At 32.4% G+C, this 18,488-nt stretch overlaps 3 protein-coding genes across 8 annotated transcripts; 2 read left to right on the top strand and 1 right to left on the bottom strand.

Annotated features, from left to right (window-relative positions):
- Positions 1-3,549: 3,549 nt before the first annotated feature.
- Bma-hot-1 (Uncharacterized protein) lies at positions 3,550-5,217 on the top strand (the record flags this gene model as incomplete). Of its 2 annotated transcripts, none has more annotated exons than XM_043081754.1 (5): positions 3,550-3,652; positions 4,181-4,369; positions 4,609-4,726; positions 4,802-4,856; positions 5,131-5,217. In XM_043081754.1, the coding sequence occupies 5 exons, from the start codon at positions 3,550-3,552 to the stop codon at positions 5,215-5,217; spliced, it is 552 nt and encodes a 183-aa protein (XP_042937688.1). The 2 variants fall into 2 exon arrangements, with proteins under 2 accessions (XP_042937688.1, XP_001901968.2); XM_001901933.2 differs by having other exon boundaries at positions 4,594-4,726.
- Positions 5,218-5,863: 646 nt separating this feature from the next.
- On the bottom strand, positions 5,864-13,025 carry Bma-clk-2 (Uncharacterized protein; the record flags this gene model as incomplete). Of its 2 annotated transcripts, XM_043081752.1 has the most annotated exons (18): positions 5,864-5,988; positions 6,244-6,371; positions 6,966-7,060; positions 7,207-7,363; positions 7,535-7,666; positions 7,794-7,879; positions 8,154-8,244; positions 8,467-8,597; positions 8,704-8,966; positions 9,128-9,243; positions 9,348-9,492; positions 9,737-9,884; positions 10,143-10,304; positions 11,248-11,421; positions 11,714-11,811; positions 12,071-12,286; positions 12,656-12,740; positions 12,945-13,025. In XM_043081752.1, the coding sequence occupies 18 exons, from the start codon at positions 13,023-13,025 to the stop codon at positions 5,864-5,866; spliced, it is 2,433 nt and encodes an 810-aa protein (XP_042937686.1). The 2 variants fall into 2 exon arrangements, with proteins under 2 accessions (XP_042937686.1, XP_042937687.1); XM_043081753.1 differs by lacking the exons at positions 10,143-10,304; positions 11,248-11,421; positions 11,714-11,811; ... (1 more) ...; positions 12,656-12,740; positions 12,945-13,025 and having other exon boundaries at positions 9,737-9,770.
- A 164-nt stretch (positions 13,026-13,189) lies between these two features.
- On the top strand, positions 13,190-18,163 carry Bma-pro-3 (Uncharacterized protein; the record flags this gene model as incomplete). Of its 4 annotated transcripts, none has more annotated exons than XM_043081748.1 (16): positions 13,190-13,352; positions 13,448-13,497; positions 13,873-14,038; positions 14,151-14,221; positions 14,388-14,503; positions 14,667-14,811; positions 14,907-15,002; positions 15,275-15,370; positions 15,475-15,798; positions 15,945-16,154; positions 16,347-16,450; positions 16,523-16,640; positions 16,905-17,072; positions 17,278-17,465; positions 17,761-17,905; positions 18,005-18,163. In XM_043081748.1, 16 exons carry the CDS (start codon positions 13,190-13,192, stop codon positions 18,161-18,163), a joined length of 2,319 nt encoding a protein of 772 aa, XP_042937682.1. The 4 variants fall into 4 exon arrangements, with proteins under 4 accessions (XP_042937682.1, XP_042937683.1, XP_042937684.1 ...); XM_043081749.1 differs by having other exon boundaries at positions 16,899-17,072; XM_043081750.1 differs by lacking the exon at positions 13,190-13,352 and having other exon boundaries at positions 13,453-13,497.
- Between the last annotated feature and the right edge of the window lie 325 nt (positions 18,164-18,488).

Below are 18,488 nucleotides of genomic sequence, written 5' to 3'. Positions count from 1 at the left end.
AAGGGATAGAAATATCAATAAATTTTTATCAAATTTTTTTCCCAACTTCTATCATTTCCGTCAATTTTTAAATTTGTTTTCACCCACTAATTTTGCTTCTTATTGCTAACAGCCTATTTCCTCTTTGGTACCATTATTGAGTTACCTTTTTTTACACTAGACGTAACATTTGTTTCATATTTTTTATTAAAAATTAGAATTTATTCAATACAATATGATTTAAAGTTACTTAATGTGTGGTTAAGCTTAGTAAGATTTGTTTTTGGCCATCAGACATTAAATCACTAGATTATTTGACTTGAGGCCTTACTAGTTATCATTTCTTTTGTTATCTCACATCTATTAAATCTAAAATTTATAACTATGTGGGAAAGAAGGCTGTGATTATTTTTTTGCTTTTTTTCTCTTCAAGTAATTATTGATGGCTCTACTTTCTCATCCAAAATATTTTGACATCACGTATAACGTTTGGATCCGAGACAGAAATATATATGTGAAACATCTAGTTACAAGTACCATAACTGTTTATCGGTATATTTGGTACCATGGAAATGCATTCTACAAAGAATTAAAGGTTGAAATTCAGATAATCTTTAAGCTATGAGATGAGGAACAATTTTCAAATAACGCAAAGTTTTTAGGGTATTAGAATAAGGCAGTCATTTTCGAATGAGTAATCATATATGCTTATTACTAAGAAGCTATACTTCTAATAGTTATGCTAATAGAAGCTATACGTCTATGTCTGATAAGGTCAGAGCCTCCAAAATTAATATTTAAATTTATTACTTTAACAACTGCAGTGCAAGAGAGATTTTGACAATTATTTGTCCACTTCAAGGGAAAATAATTTAACGCTCCCATCAGTATTAGATCAATGTTCTAAAGTTAAATAATTTTAACCACTTGTTGTCATTGATATATCACTGCTTTCATGATACTTCGGTGATTGTATTTCATTCAAAACTTATACCTTACAAATCTCTGTTTATCCATTTACAATGTGATTTGTTCCATTCAAGTTGCAAAAACTAAAGTAGTTATAGAAAAAACATGAAAAATGACTAAAATAATCGCTCTTTCAGATTTATTGGATAGTTCTATTTTTAAAATTGGTGTCACTGAGGTCAGTGTATCGGTTGACTTTTAGCTCTTAATAAATCCAGCAAAACATGGCAACTAGTAGTGTACGACGAGCTGTCTTCTAAAATTTCGATTCTTTATCAGATTCTTCAAAGTTTAAAATGTTCTGAAATCTAACAATACACGCTAGTGTCGTTTGACAATTGAGATGGAAGTATTTGTCGAGTCTATTGACATTCATATGCTTAGATTCCAAAAATTTTCGACTTCCATTCACAAAATTCACCTGTCATTTCTCTCTTGCAAGGGTCAGTTAAATCGAATTTGATAAAATTTACATATTATGTAAACAATGCTATCTACCTATCTTTTTCCCCTCCTCTCTCTCTCTCTTCATCTATCATATACATATACATATATATATATATATATATATATATATATATACATACTTTTGCTAAAGAGACAGCTCAGCATAATACCTTCCTATCCGGCTATATTCGTTCCAGAAACGAGCAAAACTCTTTCATGGAAATTCAGAGAATTGCTTGCAGCAACGGAATGCTATAATGAAAAAAAGTGCGAAAGCGCAACATCGCTGAATTATTATTCTTTATGAGAGAGAAATTGGCTAATGTAAGGGAAAAATTTTTTTTAAAGTATGTAATCAATTTGATGCAACAAAATAGATATCTGTAATGGATTTATGAGGTAATTAAAAGCTTTCTTGACAAAGTAAATTAATAGTTTGTAATAGTAATTTATGTCCAGCGAAATTCATTATAATCCTTTTTAATTTTCCATTAAAAAGTTTCCTTGCTTATCTTATCTGGAACTTTCCAAATATCGCATATGATCAGACTTTACTTTGCTCCATGGATTTCTTTTTCATTATAGCCTTCGACTTTCCCGAATACTCAAGCATAAAGATGAAATACGCACTGTGATTTTCCTAATGCTTCCCTTGCTTCTTTAATTTATTTCATTTGCGAATGCAATTACAAAAAAAGAGATGAAAAGCTCTTATTTCCATTTATACTCATCACAATACTTTTTATGCTTTTTCCAAATCTTCTTCGTAGCGTTTCATATCTAACAAAATACTTTCTCAGATTTTCGGCAATATGTAACTTTAGTTCTTCAGCTTTTTGCTTTTGTATAAATACATTTCTTATTGACATTTTACTTTAAATCAATTCCCCTAATCAGTACATTTTTGCCATATCAATTACATTAATTTTTATTATACATTATTTACCAATCATTGCTCATTAGAGATTAAACTTAATTAATTAATTGATATATAGAAGATAAGAATTATGCGACATTTAATAATCCAATTTTCTGCAGCACTTACAACAAATTTCGTGCTAATCTTAATTCAAATTAAAGTTTAAGGTGCGTAAGTTGCTATACTAATCATAAACAAAATAATATTCACTTGAACATTTTACAATCGTTTATATTGCTTGAGTAGATTGAACTGTGGGACAAATAAAACAGACTGAAAAAGGATTTGATGGCACTTAAATTGATGAGTGAGTGCTTCAACTAATAAAGAAATGGAAGCAGAAATAGTAATCTTCTAAGAAATCAATCTTTGAGACTCGTTCATTCAATCGTCAAGTCTTACTTGAGAAAAAAAGATTTACCTTGATAGCTGTCATCCTTTCTCACCTCATTTACAGAATTTTATGATGTGTTTATATAATCTATTCGGTTGTCCTTCTCGTTGTTCTCATGATAACTAACATTCACTTTCTGTCAAATAAGGATTGATCGTCGGAAGTGCCGGAAGCGTCCAACCATTTTCGATATTATCAACTGAATATGCTTGCTGGACCTAACTAATGTCATAGTTAGTTATATGTTGCTCAAGTTTGTCCCATAGCTATTCCACTAGCCATTAAATAGTTCGTCTTCTTTCAACCTGACTGACATTTCCTCCCATTCACTTCATTTATTGCAATAGATTTCGCGAATAGTACGTAACTCTGATAAATCATCCTTAAACAATACAGCTAAAATTCTATGGGTTTGATTAATTAATTTTTTGAATAGAATTTCAATTCCCTTTAACCTGAAATTTTCACACATATTGAGACAAACCTTTTGCTTGAAATACATCTCTTCAACAAATCTACTCAGTGTCAGAAAACAAAAATCGCTTTACTAATTGTGTGTCATTATTTTTTAGTTTAATTTACAGCATATTTGTAAATTAAACTTTGTTGATTACTCTTATAAATCTTATAACTATTATTGAAATTATGTTTGGCATACAATTAATTAGAGGCAATTTTGAATTGCAGTACATCACTGTTATTTAATAACTCATCTGCAACAATTCAGTATTGTTAATATCTCTCTCAAATTCTGGATTCAATACTTCGTCATACTTCCAATTGACCCATTCATTGGTTAGTGACTGTGCTTCTACAGTTACTGATATTACGCGATGCGCCGATGTATTTCCACTTCGTAACGATCTCAGCAGCAGTATCGGCGTTGTTGTCCGTGAGTATCAGTGCTGCAACGATGCTTCCCAATTATACAGCAACATTTATGGGTTAGAAAGGTGCAGATGGCAACAAGTCTGCGCTTCACCAAATCATTTCATTTAGCGTATTTTAATGATTTCAATGTTAACATTCCTAGTAATAACACTAATTTGATGGTAGCAAATGAAGTATCACTTAATGCAAAAAATGTGTATTTTTTCTGATATAGGAAAATTTATTACAAATATTAATTGAGTTGATTTCATAGCGATGCAGAATTTTTGGTGAGTTGCAAACAGATATTTAAATTAACTAGATATCAGTTCTTCAGTGTTCTGATGTTTGTAGATACCAAACTCTTGAAATACTTTGGATGAATTCCTGCGAAAGGAGAAAAGTTCACATTAATCACAAATGAAAATAATCCGGTTCTTGTGAGTGCCGGTTTTGCACTATTTCATTGCAAGTTCCTGCATCTCAGATATGCATGAGTAAATGTGTATCAGTATCTCTAAGTCGTCGTTATTGGTGAAATGACTTTTTATAATGAATTTGTTAAGTATCGACCGTTATCCATCTATTAGTTTAATTTCCAGATACTGCTCGCTGTTTCTCCTGCATGTCGCGACTGTATGAAGCAGTTTGGCCCGCTCTTTCTTCTATTTACAAAAAGCCGAAAAATTTCACAGATCTGTGTAACGAGAACAATCTTGACCCACAGGCCGTTCCGTTCACTTATTGTCCAACAATATGTATACGAATGTGGGAAGAACCGGCTGTAGCTGGTATTTCATTCTATTCAAATTAATATCATATAGGATTGAAATTCTAATTGGATCGATGCAGGAAGCTTGAATGACATTTCAGCAATAAAAATGTTTGAATGGAGAAAAAAGAAATTAGATATTATTATATTCAAATATATATATATATATGCAAGACTTCGCTATATTCAGTCCTAAAATAACTTCTTAATACGTTGCAAAAAATCAGAGTAATTTTGTTGTAGATGAACAGCTTGTAGGAGTTCGTATAAGAGGTCATATTCGCGGATGCCTTGATGAACTTCTCTATAATGGTTTCAACCAAACAATTGTCACGTGGTACAGGTGGATGCATCGCGACTCTTGCCGTCAATATAGGTTCTTATTTCCTTCTTGTATTTCTTAGAGAATGCACTCAAATCAATTCAAGCTGACAACTTGAATACATTGCAGAAAGCGCGAACTATTCAAACTACCAACCGAATTAAGCGATGACAGCTACATTTCAGTATGTACCTGCTATGATGACTATTGCAACGGCAGATCCTCCGCAGCAAAAAACGAATGGGCCACCTTTAGCTGTCCACTCTTTTTTGTGCTTTTATGTTCCCTTATTGGTCTATTTCCCATCCAGAGGATACCTTTACCATCAATTTGACACTGCCAGTTGTCAATGCATCTTTGTATATTGTGTCTCATATACATGTGGTCTTATTTTGGACAATGTGTCACTCGGTGGGCATTAATAGCCACCTTATCCTAAGCTTAGTAAGTTATTTCAGATCAACACATCACGTGAGCTAGAGCAGAAGCAATTGCAGAGTACTGCAGCAAAACCTGCAGCTAAGAGAATTTCTTCAACAGTGTGAATTTTATTGAAATTGAAATGAAGAAATAACTGCTTCACAATACTACTAAGACATAGTGCACTTAATAATTAAAAATTTGTGCATGAAAATTGCTCACCTTAATTTAATTTAGTTAACGCTAAAAAGATGCATCGAAAGATAATGAAAAAGAATGCCAGTCCATGATAAATGTTATAACTGAGTAGATGTAGGAACGATGACTTACGACCACCCCATTTTTTAAATAAATGTTTATGGACCAATGTTACGTCCAAATTTACGCGATGTCTTTTAACAACATTATCATCTGAGCACGTTTCTGAATAACTTTATGATACTAGATCAAGGACTGATTCTTAGTAATTGAAGCAAGTATCGAGTTGTCATGCGACTTGCTATAATGCAAGATGAAAGTTTCTTGTAAATTTATTAAGTGAAATTTAATGAGATCAGTTCTTTCCTAATTCATAAAAATTTAAGCATATAAAGTAAGACGAGAAATTCCTTTAAATACTAAAATCTAGCGATCATTTTCCACAATATTTTGCAGATGCAAATGAAGATGTTCCAAAGCAGGAGGCTTCTTCCCCCATCAAAAAAGGATCAATTTTTCAATGATTCTGCCAACTTTGCCCAATCGGTGTAATTGATTCTTTCAGTAAATTTCTTAGTCGTTAACAGAGATAATTATAGCAATGGTTTCAGCTGCCATTTGCGCAATTTGTCGGCATTCTGTTGACGGATCAGCTTCAGCTAGCTTCGTAGCATATTCTAACCAATCGACTAATTCATCTAAAAGAATTAAAATAAATTGCAAAAAGTTAAATCCATTTCAAATAATGTCCTTTTAGCGTCGAAATTTTGTTTTAAAAAAATTACCAAGCATTGGATAAGAGAAAAAAGGCTACTGCACTCTTATTAGAATTTCTAGCGATCATTTTCCACAATATAAATAAAAACTGATAATCTATTCTGTTAGGGTAGATAAAAATCTAATTGTGATAACGACTCTGTTATGGTTGCTATGAAAAAAAAACAGATGTTTACCCGAATAGAACTGAAGTAATACCTCCTTCGATAAGGATACACAAATAGAAGCATAGCAAAAAAGTACAGCCTGTCTCACCGCAAAATTCGTATTATGTCGTAGCGGAACAAGCAGATAAGCCAGGGTACTGCAGTGAAGAAAAACACTCTAATTTTATGAAAAATAAGAAATATGGCAATACACAGTATGTTCCTGCTCAGATAACTGATATGAAGACCTATAACGAGTGAAATGCTACTAGATATCAGAATGAGTTATAACTGATATAAAACAAGACGAACACTATTCTAAAAACTGATTTGTAAATAATTCCAAAACAGTGAGTCGTTTAATCTAAATATGAGAAGATGGCAAGATTATTTCGTGAAACAAAGTTTCAAATTTTGTTTGAAAATCCCAAATTTGGCATGACCAGAAAACATTTTAAAAAACAGCATATTTTTTCTGGGATAATAATAATTCATTTGGTTCATTGCTTATCACATGCAAAGACTAGTTTAAGTGTCTAACAAATTATCCTCGTAGACAAAAATAAATATCCAATTTTATTCAAAAAAAAATTTTTAACAGCTTTTAAATTGCAGAAAAATGATTAAGGAAGTGAAATTACTTGAAATTATCGATGCCAAGGAACTCAACCTTTCGACCAGTATAATTTAATCCTCGAAAATCTTAATATTGTCTGAAATTGAAATGAAAGTCTCTGATCCAATTAACATACCTAACCATTTTCACTGTGCATGGAGAAGAACCAGAACATCTGATCAAATGACCCATGCAGAACAAAATCCTACTCAATAATTCCGAATCTCTTCCCTAAAAATAACAAATTTATCTTTATTCACAACACTATATGCTTAAGTAATCAGTCAAGTGTTTTCGCAACATAGTATGGTTGAATTATTCCGAAACAAGTAAACAAGGACCGAAATCAGTTCCACAGAACTCTAAATAAGACTCACAGTGAGATCAAGATATTCACGATGCTGATCAATTGCAGTCAAGGGATAGAAAAAGGAATTTGCCACTGGTGTAAATCTGTTTTCTTTTAACAACGTAACTGGTGTTTTCATAAAACGTTTTGTTTTAGGAATCAATTTTCCAGCATTCACAACTGTGCTACCTGAATAATCAGTGCATGAATCAATTCACATTTGCAACAGTCTACGAAAAAAAAAAAAAATAATATATTGTACAACTGAAAACTATTACATGTCTTCAGCAAAATCACAAAAAATGTTAAACCACTAAAGGGAAGATAAAGGGAAGAGTTTAGTCATTATAAAGAACATGCCTTCAACATTATCACCGTTTTTTGGAATTCTTGCATCAAGATTTTCAACAACATCGGTTGGAGATGAATATTCTAATGCCGCATCGGACAGAGCCTTTAGAATGATATATCGATTCGTCATTGAACACCTGAAAATGACTGATAAATGAACATATGCCCGTAGAATAAAGCACTTCAAAAACAGTTCCTTCCAGAATTTCTTCGCTATACGAAACAGATTGAATTTAATAATGCAACAATCAAATTCAAACAAACTTTCTTGAAAACATGATATCAACAGCAACGCTACCCAGATGTGGACTTGTCACCAAACATGACTGAATAAGTTGTAGTCGTTTTTCCTACAGGTAATGATATAAAAATTTATAAAATATACACTGCAAAAAAAAATAATTAACTATATTTAGTAGTAATTCTTTTCAGAAACCTGTCCGTTCATAATAAAAAATGAATCTATTTCGAAATTTGTTTTGAAACAATAACAGACAAGAATGATTTTTATGATCTTGGTTGATATTTCAAAACTGCAAAATAACGTGAAATGCTTTTGTTCGCTTCTGAATATCAACGGTATGCATATTACTCCTTCAACAACGTAGTAATTAGTATAATTACCTGAAAACATTCGGTTTTGAAGCGATTGCTAAGGTCGATAAGCCGACAAAGTAGTTCTTCTGCACACTGCTCATAACCAACAGCTCGCCGTCTCAAATCAACCAAAATATGTGGAATTTTTATCATGGATTTTTTTAAATGAAATACTTAAAAATTTTCGTCATCAGGAACCGGAAACACTTCATACCGATACATTTCGCATTATTTCCTGAATCCTCACTGTTCTATCCTACTCCTTTACTGGAAAAACCAAAAAGTAACATAAAAATCACCAGCATGTCTGTTTAAAAACAAAGCCAAAACTAAGTGTTACCTTATCATCGGTTTCAATGCGTTAAATGCAGCCTCAAATTTGGCATAATCATTCTGTTCATTCAGTCCCTCAATACAATCCATAATATAATATGGCATCTCTACATTACGGTAATCTTCATCATTTTCTTCCTGGAGAAATAAAGATATCCTAAAGAAGCATTCTATAAAAAAAACCTGACCAAAGTACATTGTTTACGGCCTAATATAACTGGCCATATACAGCAACTATGTAAACCTTTTTTAAGATCAATTCCTCTTCGGGGATTTCGTACACAGGAAAGTCATCATCATCATCACTATCCACTTTGTCTGCATCATTCTCTGCATCCCGTATTTCCAGTTGTATCACTTTCTTCTCCTCATTATCATTTTTAAGAGGTTGCACATCTGCATCGTACTCATCATCCACAATCTTCTTTAAGTCTATCATGATCTCATCTGCTTCAGGAGGAAATTCAAATTTCAGCTCACCCAAAGAGAACCAATCCGTAATCACTTCTGAAAAAAAATATACAATTCTAAAATTATAATATTATCTGTACATTAATCCATAACTTCACTTGTAAAATCTTATTTCTATAAAAAAGGATTCCTTCTGTGAGCACCTAAATGTCCCTGAAATGCAAAATAAGTAAAACAAAATGAAAAAATATATGGACCTGCTACAAACATTCCTCTTAGCCTGCGTCGAGGATCTGAACATTTAAGACGGATGTTGACACCAGAAGCCATTTTAGTAACAATTTCATTTGAAATAGAACAACGTATTTGTTTGCTGAAACCTTCCAATCTTATGGTGATATCATACTTAAGACCCGACGATTGTTAAATATATAAGAATTAAAGGACCAGCGCAAACTTGAGCGAAATGAAACTTACTTTGCATATTTGACAAAGTTTAGAAGCACAACATCAATATAATCAAGTTGTTCATCGGAAGAATGATTCACATGAATACCGTTGGCCCAAACATTCAGAGCTGTACATATAGTATCCTCATGTAATCTACTCCATGGTCCACTACCTGTTATGGGCAGTTGAATACAAGCGTTATTACAAATGTGAATAGTAATATGCTTTATGAATAAGAATTAAAGGAATAAGTGAGGGGAAAAAATATAGGTAAATGACAATTTGAAATCAGATGAAATATATATATATATATATATACTTTAAAATAAATTAAAGCAAATTATAATAGTTAAAAATTTGGCAGTGGATGTTTTTAGAGATTGAATACAAAAGAAGACTGATAAAAAAGCTGTCACCAGAGGATTCTTCGTCGCCGCAATGCAAACACATAGCCAGTTTTTCAGGAACTTGTTCTGTTGAAGGAAAGACCTTGACAAAAAGCGCTTTTTCAAAGAAAATTCGTTTTACTATCTGGTTTTTGTATATCTCATTACCAAACAATTTCTGCAACATATAATATACAAAATAATTTCATTAAAATAGGCAATATCCTGATACAGCAGTTAAACTGATAAAGCAAGAAAATACTAATCTAAATTTCTAGTTCGGCTCCAAAAAATATTTAATGCACGGCTATATGGCTCTTTACGTCCTTCCACTTTATCCATATGTAAATCAAATATCATCCTCTTTTTTCCTGTTGCAGCTAAAAATCCTCATAACTTTAAAATCTGAAAATTCTTATATTCCACTAATGTTTACCTGGAGCATTTTTCCATCTTTTGCTGCAAGCAGAACAAGTAAGAGTAGCTTTTCCAAATTAGCTATACCATTTGAAGTATCCGTAAGCAGTCTAGCGCTAATACGGCTCCAAATCGTATCATCCATATGGGATCCCAACCATGTTACCAGCATATGAAATACCTGGGAATAAAAACCAAGTCGACAAGGAGTTCTAATCTATATCCTCAAATTGGGAAAACTGGATTATAATTAATAATTATGTCTGCGTGGTCTACAATGTTACAGTTGTTAACAAAAAATATGTGCGTCGCTTAATATGTTAATATAGATAAAATACATATGAACATTCTTTAGCTATTCTGAATAATTCTTTGATGTAAAAACAGTTTGAATTTTTTAATAAATTATGAATATTCCTTTGTTGTCAAAACTTTTCGATCTTCAGTCAAACTTGCACTTGATTGTTAAAAAGTTGGCAGCTCTTTGTTCAATTAACCCCTCGTTGTAAACTAAATCTACTTGTGTCAAAATGTGTCAAAATATTGTAGAAGAATCCAGCAATCAGTCACCGAATTTTATTAGTCGAAACGGAATAAAATAGAAAAAGGACGAGAAAGTAGACCTATTAGACAAATATTAGAACAGAACAGCACAAATCAAAAAGAACAAATTTCATTGAGTATGTCACCTTGTAATACTTGAATAGAACAGAAAAAAAGATCAGACAAAGAACAAAGATCATCCGGAAGTGATAGCTCATTACTCATTATAATCATGCGCTTTGTTGCTAGCCAATGCTCACCGTATAACGAATTAAACCTTGTCTGGGTCAGTTTTTTATATCAGAAGCTTTAATTCAGGTTCTTACGCAGTCATTGATTTCCTTCATTTAAATCCTTTCTTATTTTGCTTATTCATTTATTTCTTTTGCCTATGAAATTATTAATATATTGTCGATGCAGATTAATACCTTGTGCAACGTATGGTTACAATAAACTTTAAACATAATTAAGAAAACGTAACAAACCCCTATAAGTTCTCGAAAATCTTTTTCAAAAAAAAAAATTTCATCCTCCTTTCTAGTCGAAAAAATAATTTCAAAATGTATAAAATGAAGACCAACAGCAGTATCTCCGCGGCTCAACTCATAAGTGACGCCCACAAGGAATTCCATGTTCACATCTTTTGAGTCTCGACATCTCTCTAGTGCATTCGTGAGAGCAGCTTTAAGCGAATTTAATAAATAAATCCAGTGATTGTTTAAATAAGCTTTCAGTAGTGTATAATTTGATTTGACCTTAATAAACTACTTTGATTTCAAAATACATTAATTTCTTGAAAAACATCAATAAATTTTACAAAGCACATAAGAATAATGATTCTATTCAAATGGCAATTTCAGTTCTGACATATGATGTTTAAAATGAAGAATGTAAGAAAAACTTCTTCACCATATGAAATTTAAGTATGTTCAGGGAATTGAAGTGTCATAAAAAAATTGTAGTTTAAGGATCTCCGTCTATTATATTTGTTATAAGTTTCTTCCATGCTGAAAACCGAAAAAGCGGAAACAAAGAATTAAAACTAACCAAACATAAAAGGTGAGAATTTCCAAATACATTATGTACCAAACAGGTAGTCTGACCCAAAAGTCTGCATAATTCTCCTTGCTTAACATTCCAGTCCACTAAAATTACAAGAAATACGTGACATTTATTTGTAATATTGCGAATTATAGTAAACACAGAGCAGTAAGTGTATCTTTAAGATTCTGACGTACTCTTCCTTCAAAAAAGGAATTAATATTTTTATCTGCAAAACTAATATTTATTTAACTACCAAAAAACATATTAATGTATCCATATGTCTTAGATATGGATTACTTTGAGCTTTGTTTTGAAAATTCTGTAGAAAATTTGAGATATAATAAACGAATAGTTTCTGACCGTCGCTCGGATCCCTCCCAATGCTGTCAACAAGCAATGATTCTAAACGTGTTTTCTCCAGATCATCCAGTAGAATTATTATATGCTGCAAGCGAAACATCTGAGAACCATCACAAGAATGCAAAGCATTAATCAAAACTAGGAAAGCATCGTCTAACGGAGCTGAACGGAACAATGTTGTAAACAACTCGTTGAATTCATTCGATGTCAAAAGACCTGGAATTCCAGTCCTTTTTAAAGTGAATGCAAATCCTAAACTAAAAAAGGGATAATTAAAATCACATTCAACCGATTAAGCTGTTATTTCTTACAGGATGTTCCACTGTTCCACACTTCTGATTAAACTTTCTTTATTAAAGAATGTAAATGATTAAGATCAAAACAACTTCCTTTTGCTCATTCCCTTTTGTCAAAACAATAACAGTCTTTCTGACTTCTTGTATAACTTCCATTTTCATTTAATAATCTTATTTTCTCACGTGCTAAGCATTTTTTAATAGTTTTGTGGTCTCTTATCTGTTTGTCATGTCTAGCTTTTTAACAACTAAATATCTTACCAATAAGTAAAATAAGAGAGGTAGTTACCAATTACAGAAGGATGAAATATGTTAACCAGTTGAGTGAGTATGCGATATTTCACAAACGGTAACCGTTCTGGTGATAACACACACTGAAATTACATAAATAGATAAGGACTAAAAGAAGGGAAAAAGTAGGGAATTTGCCATTAATCTTAAATACACAAAGAGCTTTAGGTTTATAAACCATAAAAAAAAAAAAAAATACGATGACACCATTGTGTAAATTACTAAGTTTAAACTCAGACTTAAAATACTCATACTCGAGAATTAGAAAGGGTATAAGAAGCATTTACCTGCAGAGCGTCTTGAAGAGCAATAAGCAATTCGGGTCTGTTCTTGGCACTAACCAAAGCACACAATTCTTTGTCACACATCTCAAATTAGCCTGTTGTATATCTAGACAAGCAAATTAAATTCCTGGAAGACTTTAATCTTCGGGTAATCTTCTCCCACCCTGTTCCGTTAGTAATTCCTCCATACTAAGCATTTCCAGCACCACTTTGTGACACACAACACACACATACACACTTCCAGTGGAATGCTCGTCGACGATTCGCTGACAGTTAACCACCAAGTAATCTTTAACCTTTTACTGATTAGCTGTGAAGTACCCCTCGGCCTGCTATTTTCCATTTGCGTTTCTTGTGCGACAGGCAGGGCGGATGAAGGGACAAATGCATCAATTCCTTTGGCATACATAGGTAAATGGTTGGTACTGGATCAATATATACGGTTGGAATTGATTTTAATTCTGCTAAATTGATTTACATTTGATGTTGACGTGTCATAATTTCAGGAGTAATGGCTACTCATTTGGAAACAAACCTTGGATTATTGCAGGAATTGGTACCGATTTTCCTTGTTTGAAGCTTTTCTTGTTATTGTATGACATGGTAATGAAATTCAGTACCATATTTTACGCTTAAATGGAAAATGAGAAAATATATTTCATTAAATCGTACATGAAAGCATGGAGGATGTGATCTATTTATTTGCCGATATATCTTCTTAAGTAACTGTAAATGAAAATATTTGGAACACAAGGCTACCTGCCTACATTTGATCATCCTATGCCGTCATATCTTAGTTGACAGAATTTTCCTTTTGTTTGTAAAGAATAGATGACATGCTACATAAAAAATCATGAATCCATACTGTCACATCAAACACAAGTGTTGAGCGTAAGAGAGAGTTGAATGACATGGTAAAACTCTGTTTCAGATAAATAAAGATCCAGAGTCATACAAAGAAGAATTCTTAGCGGAATACAATTTCTATATTAAAACAATACAGTTATTGAGACTGCAACCGAGTTTAAATCATGCGGATCTGCAGTCACTGCTTGAATTGATTAATTTCTTGGCGTCTGCTAGTACTCACTATCCAAGTTAGTCTAAAAGATTTATCTGAAATACGAATCTCTGTCTAAACAAGCTATATAAAAGTGGTGATATGTTATAAATCTTTGCGAATTTAGCAATATAGGTTCCATTTTGCAGAAGAGGGTACGGAATATGCAGCTAGTATTATGGAGATTCTGAATAGTCGACTTACAGGACTTGACCCAGAGGTAATTTTGTGGATTTTCAGAGAACTTTAGAGAAGTCCTTTTTTTAAAAAAATTAGGAAAATGATATGATATGCTGAGGAAAGATTTCTGCCTTTACCTTTTTTTCAAACTCTGTACAAACCATATAAGTAAGTTCAATAAAATTTCCTAGAAAGAATAACTTCAGATTCGTGTGGCATTTTGTAAAGCTCTTGTTATACTACGAAATCGCAGAATCGTTGATCCGTTGGCTGTTATGGATTTGTTTTTTACTCTTGTTCCTTGCGAAGACAAAAATTTGAGGTTAGTTTGTAATTCTTTGCTTGAACGCATGAATACTTGAACATTCTCATTTCTGAAATCGGTTTTCATGGACGTAATGAAAAGACTGAGTTAATAAGTGTCAACCATTTGAAATGGGAATACAGCTAAGGGAAGGGAAATAACAGTATTATTTGACTTTCAGGAAGTTTATCTGCGGGTCAATAAAAGCTTTAATAAAAAAACTTACACTACAATATCGGGATCAAAAGATGCTATCTAAAGTCCGAACTTTTTTGTTTACGAAGTTAAAGGACTCTCGATCCATTGTTGTTCGCACAGCTGAATTGGTATCAACTCTCTCTTAATTGTTCTTAATTGTTATTCGGATATAGAACTTCTACTTTAATCGTACTTAAATTATTTAGTTTTAAATGCTTTCCAGGTACTTATCGATGGATTTCGAAAGGGTTTTTTGAAAGATGCTAAAACAGCGAACGCTTTAGCAGAGTGTTGTCTTCACAAAATTTCACGCATTCAGGTTTATTTGAATCATGTTTTATGATAAAAATAATCTAACCAATTAGGCAGAAGATAAAAAAGAATACTTTTTTGGCTGTCATCATAATATTTTGTTAGAGTATTGCATACCTCATCTTGAATCTTCAGTAATACAGCATAAGCTCGACTGTGTAATTAAGCAATTTTGGTGACAAAAACAAATGGTTGGTGCGTAGCAAGAAATAAAAAGTACAAAAACTGTCTGAACTCCTAAGTTCATTACTTTGAACAGTGCATTTATCCTATTTATAGATTGCAGCAATAAGGTTTTTCCTTGGCTCATTGGAAGATAACGATTCAGATGACGACGAAAGTGCAAGTGAAGAAGATCAAAAAACTTTAAAAGAAGTAAGTGCATTTTTACCGAATAACTTGAACATGCATTGGATTTTTAAATATTATTCAAGGACATTTTCCATTCAAAGAATTTAGACACCAAAAATAGTTTTCAGGTTGTCGTTGCATATAAAGCTGCAAAAAAGACTCGTAAAAAGAAGGAAAGGTATATGAAAGCTAAGAAACTGTTAAGCAAAGGCAAAAAATCCAAAAATGAGAATGCCGGAAAATTCTGCAATTTATTAGCAATTCGTTACATTTATGATCCTCAAACATTTGCTGAGCGGTTGTTCGGGTTATTGGAGAACAGGAAGAATGAGAAATTCGAAACGCGTCTTCTGTGTATGGCGCTATGTGCCCGACTGATTGGTACTCACAGATTGCAAGCATTATCGTTTTATTCCTACATGCATCGCTTTCTCCAGCCAAAACAAAGAGAAGTTCGTTTTTTATCATGAAAATGTTTTTATAAACAGATGTTTTCAAAGCATCGTGATTTGCTCCGTACTTTGCTAAATGTTAATACTTTTGGAGATAGGAATTTTTAATTTCCATAATGCAAAATACTTTAAACATTTATTTTCAGATTACCAGGATATTGCTATATGTAGCACAGGCTTGTCATGAATTGGTACCACCAGATATTATCGAACAGCTGGTGTATGTTATTGCCCAGAATTTTGTTTCTGACAGAAATACACCGGAGGCAGTAACAGTTGGATTAAATACTATACGTGAAATATTCGCAAACTGTCCATTTGCTGCAACAGAGGATCTACTTAGAGATTTGACTGATGTATGCATTCACTTTCCTTTTGTTTTTTATATTTCTGAAACTTCCCTATATGTGACTGAAATCAAAAACTCTAAGAGTCATGAATTGTAAGAAATAATCATTATTGTTGAAATAGCTCAAGTATAAAATGCTATTGTTTGGGTAAAATTGTTGCTTTACTTCTTTGTTTTTGTATATCAGCGATTTTTTCAGTACAAACGCTTTAAAAACAAGAATGTGTCCATGGCGGCACGAGGTATTATCACTTTGTTTCGCGCTGTTAATCCGAAGCTTTTACATAGGAAGGATCGGGGAAGGTTGGTACACTTGACAGTGTGTTTTTAACTTTTTGTTGTGACAAACTTTGTAGTGCTTTGGAATATTTTCAGGCCAACACAAAAATTAAAAGATTTGAAAGTAGCTGAATTCGGTGTTGAATATGCGAAAGAATTCGTGGAAGGAGCAGAATGTTTACCAGTGGAAGCTGATGCAATTGATAGGGAGCTGGTATGTTTCGATTCTTTATTTCATTTTTTTTAATGAGATTTGATTTTGATCTTAATTAAGACTTACTCCTTAAAAGTTTTGATTCGCTGTGAATCCTTTCTGAATCAGTTTTTGCTTTTTTGTGAGCATATGATAAAGGATTTATTGCACACTAAATGTGCAACAAATCCTTTATGCAATTGGTAAAACTCAAGATAATTGGAATTATTTGCCATAAAACTATTATTTTGTTGTAATAGCGTCTAAAATGATTATCAGGTGCAGAACGATGAAAGCGACGATACTGATTTTGATTCTGATTTTGACACTGAATTTGTTGAACATGACTCTTTGGATTCAGATGTAAATATGGATTCATGCGGTAATCACGTAGTAGTAACTGATATTTGCGTAAACAATGCAAGATCTCCGAATAAGGAGTCTCTTGAAACGGTAATTCGGATTTTTATGTGTATCCATCGGTAATATAATTTTTTAATATAATACTAATTTCTTTGAAATACTTCAGTAAAATCAGCGAAAAGTAGTAAAGAAAGCACTGCTTTTATTTTTTATTCTACCCAAGATTTTAGGTAAAATTTTTTTGCCGAATCCGATGATTAATTACTAAGTAAACTTAATCAAATTAACATTGTAGAATGATCAGAAAATCACATTTTCTGATACAAAAAAGAAAGCAAGGCGGGTATGTGAAACTCGAATCTTAACTCAAAATGATTTCCGCAAAATCAATGCTTTCCGTTTGAAACAACAAGTAGGGTATGATGGAAAGCGAAGAAACGATGACATAAAATTGGAAGAAGAACTGGGAGAAACCATCGCTAGGCAATTTTTTATCATTTATGCTTAGAGAATTTTGAAGAACTTTCATCTCTGGTTAAAATATTTAGTAACGTAAGGGAGAAGTTTTGATATTCGAAATTCTCGATTTTTTTTTTTACTTAATTAGTGTGTACGATTTTTTACTTAATTAGATTTTTTTTTTTACTTAATTAGTGAATTGCATTGTATTTTAGAAGTTAAATTTCTGTCTTATATTTCATCTTTTAATTTCTTCATCCTAATTAAATTTGACTAAATTTATAATGATATGAGTCTGTTAAGAAAATACATTATGCAGGCACAATGAAGAGAATGGTTTAACACGGCTTAAAGACATTGAAAAATTCCATAAAAAATTGAGAAAAGAAACAAAAGAAGAACGTGTGGAGACAGTAAAGAAAGGCCGAGAAGGACGTCAACAGTTTGGAAAGCCGAAAAAGGCGGTAATGGTCTTTTTAAAATTTGAATTTATCTATGAACAAGGCTAATTGACTTCAGGTACCGAGTTTTCTAGCATATCAAAGTTATTACATGGATTTTAGGGAGCACACGTTGGGCGTACAAACAGGGAACTGATGAAACGGAAGAATTTCCAAATGGTGAGGCATAAACTGAGAGGGAAGAATCGCCAAAGGAGTTTTAAAGATCGTCAAGAAAGTTTGCGGAAATATCTTTTGCGTCAGGCGGGTCGGAAGATCTAAATGAATGTCTTATTTTAAGGAATGTGTCTTATCTCAGTTGTTAAAATAAACCGCACAGTGTAGCACATTCTAAAGTATATTTTTTCGTTTGAAGTTGCAATTTGCATATTGTACATCCATTTTTAACAGCTTCCATTTCGTATGGTGGTTTAACCGTCATCTCACTTAAAGTCTGACGGAATATAGGAATATCTTTTTTTTTTGCTTCTCAGTCAGAGTTCGTGTCTCACTTTTATCTGTCTTTCATCCTTTTCCTTATGAAAAATGGAAGACTAGAATTTCATTTTAAAAGATGGACTGAGAAATTAAAAAAAAAAAAAAAAAA

This window comes from Brugia malayi, assembly GCF_000002995.4.
Source record: "Brugia malayi strain FR3 genome assembly, contig: Bm_v4_Chr4_scaffold_001, whole genome shotgun sequence".
Lineage (NCBI taxonomy): Eukaryota > Metazoa > Nematoda > Chromadorea > Rhabditida > Onchocercidae > Brugia > Brugia malayi.
The sequence above is the reverse complement of the archived record's forward strand: the minus strand, read 5'-3'. Positions and strand labels throughout refer to the sequence as shown.